The sequence below is a fragment of the Microchirus variegatus genome (genome assembly GCF_963457635.1).
Source record: "Microchirus variegatus genome assembly, chromosome: 7".
Lineage (NCBI taxonomy): Eukaryota > Metazoa > Chordata > Actinopteri > Pleuronectiformes > Soleidae > Microchirus > Microchirus variegatus.
In genome coordinates this window covers 4,125,137-4,136,094 of record NC_139808.1, presented here as the reverse complement: position 1 = coordinate 4,136,094, position 10,958 = coordinate 4,125,137, and the positions used below count along the sequence as shown (strand labels likewise).

General features: G+C 39.2%; 1 protein-coding gene across 1 annotated transcript; it reads right to left on the bottom strand.

The window, feature by feature from the left end:
• Positions 1–4,932: 4,932 nt before the first annotated feature.
• On the bottom strand, positions 4,933–8,389 carry tamm41 (TAM41 mitochondrial translocator assembly and maintenance homolog). Its single transcript, XM_083892238.1, has 8 exons — positions 8,014–8,389; positions 7,318–7,500; positions 6,742–6,834; positions 6,405–6,555; positions 6,055–6,200; positions 5,821–5,986; positions 5,645–5,707; positions 4,933–5,441 (listed from the first exon to the last, which is right to left on the bottom strand). Exons 1-8 carry the CDS (start codon positions 8,149–8,151, stop codon positions 5,344–5,346), a joined length of 1,038 nt encoding a protein of 345 aa, XP_083748364.1. The 5' UTR covers positions 8,152–8,389; the 3' UTR covers positions 4,933–5,343.
• Positions 8,390–10,958: the final 2,569 nt, after the last annotated feature.

Here is a 10,958-nt window from a genome sequence, read left to right as displayed (position 1 = left end):
GAATCAGCTGTGTTGGAGCAGGGGAAACGCTCTTAGAAATAAGGGTTCCAAAAGGGTTCTTCTACAAGGGCTGAGGTTCTACCTGGAACCATTTGCTTCTGAAAAACCCTTTACAGAAGAAAGGGTTTTTCAAGGGTTCTTGGTAACACTAATGGTTCCAGTAAGAAGCATTTTGATCCAGAGAACCCTTTTAAACCCCTTTTCTGAATAAAGGGTTTTTCCTATGAGGACAAGCCGAAGAACCTTATATGGTTCTACTTAGCACTTTTATTTCTAAGCGTGTGGATCCTCAGGAACAGGGAGTGAGAAAATCCTGTTATACCGGGTTACATGACTGCTTTAAATCTGAAAAGAGCATTTAAATACCTGACTACCTGTGTGATATGCAAAAAAAAAACACACAACTGAACTCCGAGTCTCAAAAACTTGAGCACATGTGAACATGTCCTTGTAGGTTTCAGTAGGACCTGAGGCCCTGCTGGTTTGCAGAGCGGCCCTGCTGAGAAGGATTAAAGATTTTTTTTTCCCTTAATCTTGGGAGGATTTTTCTTTTTCTTTCTTTCCTCTAGAATGTGGACAGGAACAGGAAGAAGGAGGAAAGGTTGGAGAAAAAAACCCTCACGTGCAAAAGGAGAATCACCCCACCCTGATTCCAATGAAAAGCAGGTTAATACAAGCAAGCAGCTGGTTAAAAAAAGGGCAGCAGCAGCAGCAGCAGCAGCAGCGTTGGTGGCAGTTGAGCGCTTATTTGCCTGTCTATCTGCGACGTTTTCCGCCAGCACAAAGACGCCTATTGTCCGACGCCGGGAAAACAGGAGAACTTGCTGCTCATAGACGAGCATAGTGTTGCACTTCATCGATATGCAAAGGCGACGCTAATCGTCCGAATCACTTGTCTCGACAACGCGACCTTTGACACCACAGACGCGACAAAAAACAAAACAAAACAAAACAAACAAAGCCATAGAAGAGTGAGCCATATACTATAGCGTAAAGTGTGAGAAAACTTACTCTCTTCTTCATTGGCATGAACAAATGACGCTGCTCTTGACAGAACATCCAGCGGTGTCTCCATGCTTCGATGCCTGTGGGTCAGAGAGGGGGGGGGGGTTAAAAATGCTGTCATCGCTGTACAACAGTATATACAGAAACTTTCAGTACGGCACCAGAAGTGATGAATATAATTCTGTTTTTCCTACTAAACGTCTATTTTCAGTACATCACACTCTCAGACACATAATTGACTTTATTGACCTCCGACCAAGGAGTTTGTTTGTTTGTCTGTCTGTATATTAGCAACATAACATCGAAAAGTCACAGACGGATTTGTATGACATTTTCAGGGAAATGTCCGCAATGGGACCAGGAACAAGTGATTAAATTTTGGACGTGATGGGTAGACAATGCACGCCGGCAGGGTGTATTTTGTAGGCACTGAGCTGCCTTGGCGGAGGCCTGCGCTCCCCGAGTGCTTTTCCAGTTCTTTATGTTCTCTTCTTTACGTGTTTTACGTACCGCCTCCTTCTAACTCTTATACCTTTGCACACCCGAGCTTCAGGCGACTGACCTTTATTCTGAAAAACCTTTTATTATTGCACGTACATGTTTACATTGAGTATTCCATTCATATTCCCCGTCTGATTATAACTCACACTTACATTGCATTTACACGAACTTCATCGGCTGCCCGGGTTCAATTTAGAATTGATTTTAAGATTACGATTTGGCTCTTTGCTTTCAAAAGCCACCAGCGGGCCTCGCTCTACGTTATTGAGCCGAGATTTTTAACGATAATTATGGTCAAGAAATAAGCGGTGGTTTGCTGTTGCTGCTCCTAACCTCTGGAACAGGTGATCGTCAGATTTGTGTTGGGATTTTGTTAACCCTTTAAGGTACGGACCAAGAAAATAGCAAAGGGAAAATTATTTATTTGCATTTTTCATTATTCATCTATTCTCTTTTTAAATAGACCCTACAGTACTTTAGATACAGGCCTCTACCAAACGGTTGAGATGTCCGTTCATAATAAACCTGGTTTGCATAATTCATAAAGTACAACATTCAGAACAAGTCACATTAACTCAGTGTTAGTGAGTTCAGCCTTGATGCATTTTTCAATGAGATATAGTGACTTAAAGTGTGCTCGACCAAATGGTTGAGTAGTAACTTAAAGGGTTAAAGTAAACCTGAGAACACTGGACTTACAATGGCTTTTAAACTTCAACAACACGCCGACACTTTCCCTCTGTTCTTTATTGTACATTTTCTTATTGTATTGATTCCTATGTTATTGGTTTATTGGTTTTCCTTTACAGTTTTACTGTAAATGTTTAAGCCTTAAGACTTTGAGAACATTGTAGATATTGAAAAGCTCTAATAAGAATAAATAAACATTGATTGATTCATATAATCTGATTAGGACACTGTGTCACTGTAAATGTGTACATACTGTACCCGAGACTGGAATACTGTGAATGATTTGATAATTGTTTTTTTTTTTCTGAGCATGACCTTATATGGGTCAAGGTAATAAGAAAATGCTGACAACAATTTTCCTCAGTATTAACCAGATTAAGGCAACAGTATGAATAAGATCCTGCCATCATTTACGTTAACATTTTCCAATGACTTAAGACATAGAATAAGATTGGTTTTATTGGAGTTTATGAACGTTTTATCCCTTAAGACATCACGACTTTCCACTGAAGAACTTTGTTTGAAGCATTTTTCCCATTTTTTTTTTTTTTTGCACTGTAACGTTGAGCCTTCAGCCTCACTGTGCCATGACTGGTATTTAAGAATGAGGAAAAACCAAGCTTCTCTTCCCCTCTTTTTCCACATTCCTCAGATGCCTTCCTTCCTCCTCATGTCTCTGGGACAAAAAAAGCGAGTGTACAGCGAGTAAAAGAAGTCCCATGTGAAACTATTTTGTGCAGGTTCACGCTGTAGAGTAAAAGTGATCCACACACGCACACACACACACACACACACACACACACACACACACACACACACACACACACACACACACGCATACTCTGACAACGCTGGTGCTGCAGTGCGTAAAGGAAATGCGCCAAACTTTGGCTGGGGCCAAAGTGAAACCGATTGGATTATAGTGTCGTGTAGTAGCAGCAAGTGCGTCCATGTTTATTCCCATCGTGCAGCCGCGGATAGTATTTAAATACCAGGCTGACTCAGAGTTTCCTTATATCACTTATATCCAATTAGACGAAGAGAAAGAAGACGTGTGCGGTTAAAGAGGAGGTTTTCTTTGACACGAGAAAGTTTTGGGAAGCTCGCCAGAGCCCGTGTGAGTGAAACTTCACCTCTCATGCCCACGAAACGTCTCCGTGTTCGAACGCGATTAAATAAAAAACAAACCGTGACTCAGTGATCGCCTTTACGCACGCACACGCACACACACACACACTGCAGCGTGTCACACAAACACAACTTCCTATTTAAAGCACATACCTCCTCCTTCACGCGCCACTTTAGCCTCTTCCAGTCTGATAGTATCCACACAAGAGATTGAAAAATAAAAAAATAAAAACAAGTGTAAATATCCAAAACAAAAATAAAAAACAAACCCCGCGGCTGAGCAAGTGAGCTGAGACGGGAAGACAATAGTATCAGAGCTGACGGGACTCACTTGGTTGTAAACGAGGAGGAGGAGGAGAAGGAGGGAGGAGGAGGAGGGAGGGAGGGAAGAAGAGGAGGAGGAGGAGGAGGAAGGAGGGCAGGAATGCCTGGAATGATGGAATTCAGTTCCTAGCAGGTGGTGGAAGCGGAGCGCGCTGATTGGCGGAGGAGAGTGGAGCAGTGACATCATCAGCACGCATTAGCAGAGTGAAGCCGTTGCGTCACTTCCGGTGAAGGTGTTTACCGCTCAGTTACGCACGGCACGCACGCACGCACGCACGCACGCACTCACTACAGGTGACGATGATGTCGTTATAGTATACAGTCTTAATATTATGGGAATAAAGTCATATTCTCATAATAGTAATAATTATAATAAAAAGCCATCTTGTGTGTAAAATAAGCAAAATAATATGAGATAAAGTTTGAGAATGGAGAAGGGTTAGTATTATATAGGTTTATTATTCTTACTACTCCTTTCCGGTCATGTTAAACTGTATTTTGTTGCTTTTGTTGCTTTGTTTTATTTTTTGTTGGGTTATTATTCTTATTCGTTTGTTTTTTTTCTTCTATTCATTACTTCGTTATTCTTCACATGTTCGTGTCAATAAACTAAACTAAATATTAAATTAATAATATAAAAAAAATTATATATATATAATATATACATACATATATATTATTATATATATTAGAATATATATATAATATTTTCTTCAATATTTCTAACATATTAACATTTTATTGTTTTTATGACAGGTTGTCATCTGCAAGTAAATCATGACATCTCATAATTAAACTTTGTCTAATTTATATATATATATATATATATATATGTGTGTGTGTGTGTGTGTGTATATGGTGTAAATTGCTCTGTGCCCCCAGGCTTTTTCTCACTTTAACACATCAAAAATAATAAAAAGATATTTGATTTAAAAAAAAGAAAAAAGTAATAAGAATATAATAACAAGCAATGTGTAACTGTGCTGTGTTATGATGACATTTAAAGCCCTCCATGGTGCGTTGGCGAATGATGTTAAGATATAAGATATAGATTATCTTGTAAATCACATTCTCTCGGATGCTGACATTTACTCAATAAACATATTTTGTGAACTAAAAAACAACAACAACAAAGAAATATGCTACTGATGTGAGAATAACCACAGATGTTATGACATGGACAAACTTGATAAACAATAGATAATAGGAAGTGACCTGTGGCTGGGAGTGTACCCAAAAGTGTGACCCAAACAGAACCATTTTTAAAGATCATTTACTGGCAAAACAGAGAGAAAAAAACAAGTGCATCTGCATGCGTTTACTTTATAAACCACAGCTGAATCGATTAGTGCCTCCCTGTTTTTGAATACTGTGATGAAAGTTGGCGAGAAATAACATCACATTCTCACGTTCATCTCAGCGATGGGAATGACTATCGTACGTCACGTCACACTTTCTTCATCTTTGGTTGTGTTACTTTATCAATTCACTGTCATTGTCAACTGTCAACTCTAAAATGTCAGCTGTAATTCAGTGTCACCCTTTATTCTACAACTTTTTTCGCGTTTGCATGATAAAGAGTGTTTATACAGGTATTGGGACGTCATTCTTGATCCCATTCATACAAAATATGGACAGAAGTTAAGTTTTTTTTGTCAAATATCAAAGTACGGACATCACATCTATTAGGCAGGTTCAGGACATGTGGGACACGGACGGCTTCTTCCTCCTCCTCCAGCCTTTCCACATCTTTAAAAGTTTCTTAGAGCTGTACGACGCCGACTTCCAAATACCTGAGGGAGAGCAAGAAACACGGCACACTGAATCTTTAACTTAAGATCCTTGTGATGCTGCTGTGTTCGTTTCATTCACATTTTCTTAAAGTGGTACAATCAAATCCAAATCTGCCAATACAGCCTGACAGTGCGCAATTCCAGGATTTTTTCCAAAACAACAAACAAACAAAAAAAAACGAAAGAAAGAAATTAGTTCTTACCAGCTGTGGCGATTCCCTTGATACTCTGTGTTATGCTGGAGGATTTCACAATAGTTGAGATTCCTGAGAAGTAACAAAATGTGGTTAAAATATGCAAATAAAAACTTACATTTTAAAACACAGGTAATCCCTCCAACCACTCTAGTCCCTCTATATCCTTGTTTCTCCCCCTGCACCTTGCTGAACAACAGCTCCACAGTCTGGATCCTGAGCCACCTGCAGCAGGATCTCCTCCACGTCTCGGTTCTTTCCCGGAGGATCGACGAACTTGGTGATCTTCTGCTGGAGAGTGCGCGGCAAAGCCATCAGCTGGATGAATTGTCCCTCAGGGCTTTTGTCTACCTGCAGGTACACGTGATAAATTGATTTTCATGAAACCTTGACCTACGCAGTATCACTTATTTCCTTACCTCAAGCTTTCCTTGCTGAGGTTTGTAGACCACTTGAGGGCAGTCTTGCAGGATGTTGGTGTAGAGGCCCCTGAAGTGCTCAATGTTGTCTCTGACGATATTGGCCACTTTGGATTTGTCTTCTCCGATCACCATCCTGAAATCCCCTTCAAAGGAAAGGGCAAATATATTTTGTTTATCAAAATGTCTTCCTCACGATCTGAGACATTAAACTCACCTCTGTTGTACAGAGACACAATATTACAACACTCTTGTTTGATAATTTTCATGTTTGCGTTAGCACACAGGAAATCTGCTTCCATTTTAGTTGAATACAGTTGATGTTAATGTGGGTTTTATTGGTTATTTACCTGCAAAGGAAAGGCCAGCTATCTGCATGAAAAGGTCTTCTTCATTGAAGCTCTCCGGCAGCATGAGGAAGGAGGCCATCACAGCACTCTTCAGGTTGGCCACCAAAGCTCCACGGAGTTTTCCATTCTCATTCTGCACCAGCATTTTCACCTGACACAGAAACACACACACACATATTGCGTTGTACTCTTTTTTTGTGTGTGTGCATATTAAACCCTGATAAGATAAGAATCAACTGTGCACATAACTAAGAATGTGGCTCATGATAAGGTAGACCTGCAATACCTCTACTTTTGATACTTGTGTGAATATTTAGTCTTTCATCGTAATACTGACTGGTTTGTGAAGACGTCCAGCAACGTACAGGGTCTTCCAGTGCATCAGGTCATCGATTAACGATTCTGTGCTTATCACGCCATATTTGATGATCTGTAAATAAGAAGAGAGCCTGGTGAAAAAAGTATACAAATCTAATTTCTATTTCATCAAATTTTCATCTAGATCAGTGGTCTCAAACTCGCGGCTAATCTATTTGATGTGGCCCGTCACTTAAATGTGTAATTGTATTCATTATTTACATATTTTGCATCATCAATATGTATGTCTTTGCGTATCAAAACATACACCTTTTACTTTGAAACAATGTCAAATATTGTGACAAATGTTGTTGTTGTTGTTGTTGTTATATCGTGACGGAATAACGTGATATCATTTTAAGCTAACGTCGCCCACCCCTCGCTGTTATCCCTCACACAGGCTGGCTTTTTTTTTTCACTTGACTGCCCCCTACTGACCAGACTTGAACCTCATTTGGCCCTCAGGTCATTTGACTTTGAGACCACCCTGATCTAGATATACAGTACATCTCTGAGAACATCGGATCTGTAGGTTAGGATACTGTAGGTCATTTACCCTCCCATCGACAGGCACCAGCGTGTTGTAGTAGACCGCAGCCCCGTGGTCGTTCTGCATGGAGCTGATCTTCGTGGGCCCCAGCAGCTTGAGGATGGAGTAGTGTTTGCGGTTCTGCAGCAGATTCAGGGTGTGCCACGTCACCGGGTCGTCCACCGCGAAGACAAAGTCCATCATGTTTTTCTGTACAAATCAGAAGTGAAAACTTCCTTTGCATCAAACAAACGAGATCAAGTACAAGAGGGACTGACACATTTTAAAGTTAGGCTTGATGGTTTGTATGTTACTTATTTCCATTAATAGGGACAGTACACATTAATGAATGTTTACAATAACGTAGCATCACACCTGCAGTCTCTACATAAAGTAATTGTAGACATAATTGGTATTTGTTTTGTATTGTTTTTATTTTGTCTTACTACCTTTAATTGTTGTTTTACATTTGACATTTTTATACTTCCTTCCATTTTTTTTATTCTATCACAACCAAACTTGTATGATCTGTATTTATTGTTAGTAGTAGTGATGTTATAGTTACTTAATTACCCATTTGAGTGCCAACTTATTGATGTAAAAGAGCTCAGTAATCAGAAAGAAAAACAACTGAAAAATGTCAATAAACATCAGTTATCACATTATGTCTAAGATGTGCCTGATCAGAAATGTTCAAGTGATATTGTGTCTCTCTCGTCTTACCTCCATTTGACCTTGGCTGGTCCCATGCTGCTTGAAAACACCAGATCCATAGGCAAAAGCTAAACTTATATCCTGGGGGAACTGTGACAGAATCCTTCGGTAAAGGACGCCGGTGTTGTGCAAAGCAGGAAGAGTCATTTTTGGAACTCGCCTTGTGAGGACTTGGTGTGCTATTCAGCAGCAACACCAGCTGCCTTTATGCCCCCAGATAACGAACAAAATAGCCTGTAAATCGAGGTTTCGCACGCACGAATTAAGAGATGCATCTCAGACGAAGGGACTCGGTGCCACAGAACGCCACCAAAAGCCACCGCACACGAATAAACGTGACAGTTTGTGGCGTCCGTTCACATCGTGTTTTGGCTCAGCTGTGAGACATGACAGTCGACTACAATGTGCGTCACAGAATCCGCGCCGCGCAAAGGCTCATGGGTAATTGAGTGAAAAATTGAGGTCCGGACAAAAGTGAGTAAAAATGACGACATTACGACGTATTTCGCACCCATTTGTGTTAATAACTAAATGAAGTCATTCATTATGGACACATTTTTCCACACCTTTCATATTTTCCACAATTATATCAACGTTAAATGAGGCCAGCAGAGGGCGGCTCTCCACCAGGTTAAGATACATGGCCAAAGGGGCCATGATGCTAATCCATGAGGTGAGTTTGAAGCCCAAACATATTTCTTCTCAAGAAACTGTCTTTAATTTAATGTGCTCGCGTACATTAAATTAGTATATTAAATATTTAAATTAGCAAATATAAAAGCAGGCTAATACAACAGTATGCAAACTCAAGAACTTCCTCTGTAGCCTCGCTGTTAGCTAAACGTCTTTTATTATGCTAGTATTTATTATTATCTGTCTAGTTCCCTGCCTTTTAATCTGTTTTTATTATCTTTGATATGTTCTATTTTCATTGTACTCTGTTAGTATTTTTATTTATTTTTATTAAAATATTAAAATATTTTTTATTAGTTATTTGAAGCTGTTTTAGTATTTGGTCTTATTTAGTACTCTTCCTTTTATTTGTAACCTCTGTTTGTTTTGTTTTTATTATTGTTTTACCCTTTTGTTGTATTTACTTGTATATGACCACTACTGTTTCCTCAATGATGATGGTGTTTCCTTTCTGTGTCTATAGGGGGTACTGTTGTGCTATTTGCTTATATTGTGTGATACATTTGGTTCTCCAGTGTTCTGTATGAAAAGTGCTACATAAATCAAGTGTAATGGATTGATTGACGATTCATTTAGAGCAGCCATTAATGGCTTTGGTTATAAATATGCAGATTTCCCCCCCACCTTTTATATTTGACTTGTATTTTAAATTGTAAACATAATGTATTAGAAATAGCTGGTTAACCTGTTCAGAAAGTAGTTTAGAAATGGCTGTCATAAACGTTATATTATGCAATCACACTATACACTATACGAGGGTGTATAGTGTATAAAGGCCAAAACACCCTATGACCCAGAGGAACACTACTGATGATGCGTCCCAAATTAAATTCTTTCATTCACCGGAAAGTCCACCAGTTATTTGTGTGTGCTTGCACAAGGATATCAACATCCCATCCTGTGTTTTCTGGAATCTGCACAAATCCACAGTTGTCATGATTGTGAATTGTGTTGCAATAGTTGTGATCTTTTAAAAATTGGGTCCCAGTAAAGCCAAAGTGATAATTGTGACAGCATTCAAGTACACAGTTGTACGTTTGGCTTGGATTCACTGGCAGTAGTCCTTTCATTAAATAAATGTAGCATCACAAGTTGCACGTGAAGCATAAATCTGAGCAACCAGGTGTGTGAAAAGTAAGGATCAATAATCAACATTATTATTAGCTTTTTTAACCTAAAGTTGATTTTTCTGTGGTGTTTAAATCTAGCAGGTCGTGAGAGGACGATGACAGTGAATGGACTTGAGCTGCTGGAACTGTTAAATTAAGCCATCAATGCAAAATCCTTTTACTTTACTATATAAACTTAGACAATAGAAGTAGAATTAGGCACAGTTTTCACTTGAAATTCCTCTGCAGCAGTAAAAGCCAACAAAATTGATCATCTGTATTCACTGCGGCAACAGTTCCGAGTCTTACACGGTCGGCCCTATGCTCACATCGATTTGAATGAATTAATATTGAATGTAGATTCTTGACAGTTAGACATATGTCTGCAGCTCATTATAGGATTGTCATGATGAGTAAGACAAATATTATTTCCTCAGTAATTGCCGTGAGCCATCTTTGATCTGTATGAATATTGATAAGGACACTGAGTGGTGACTAACAAGCTCGCTCGCTGTGTTAAAGAGCCATGTTAATTCTGGGAAGCACCAGTAAGACTAACAAAGTTGAATTGTATTTTATCACTTGTGATCATGTCTCTATTGAGGTGCCCTTACTTTGTATTCTGCTGCTACTCTGGCTATTTCTCCCTCCCACTGGTTTCTTACTATTATGCCTGATTATACTTACGCGTATAGATAATAATATCCTCATAACATCCATTGTGTTGTGTATTTCCATAGATTATGCCTACTTTGTAATAACAGGCTTTCATGGACGGGAGTGTGAGCGAGCGTGACGCAAAGCTGCAACAATGCAAAGTGAGTGGATTTCTTATTAGGATGAGAATTATAAAAGAAAGTAGTCTCAACATGAAAACATGGCAGGGCATATTAGAGTGTGGCAGGACTCTGCAGTCTTGGTAATTAAAACTTGGGCACGCAATTTGTTTCCAAAACACTAACACAATTTTATTAATTGATGGCTCTCTCTTTGACATGATAGCAGAGAGGAGGGGGGTTTGGATATAATGGTTGTGTCAGTTACTGTTAAGCTTTCTTTGTTTTTTTATAGTATAGGAGGTATTGGAGGACGTTTCCTTTTCTTTTGAAAATATTCTTTGCTTTATTTTGAGCATTGCCGATCATTTGTGAG

What these genes read in the sequence shown, in the direction of transcription:
- tamm41 (XM_083892238.1), bottom strand. Translation starts at nt 8,151, where the DNA reads ATGACTCTTCCTGCTTTGCACAACACCGGCGTCCTTTACCGAAGGATT. An exon ending in CCAGCCAAGGTCAAATGGAG is followed by an intron (nt 7,501 to 8,013) that starts GTAAGACGAGAG and finishes TGATTTGTACAG; the next exon opens with AAAAACATGATGGACTTTGT. An exon ending in TGGTGCCTGTCGATGGGAGG is followed by an intron (nt 6,835 to 7,317) that starts GTAAATGACCTA and finishes TCTTATTTACAG; the next exon opens with ATCATCAAATATGGCGTGAT.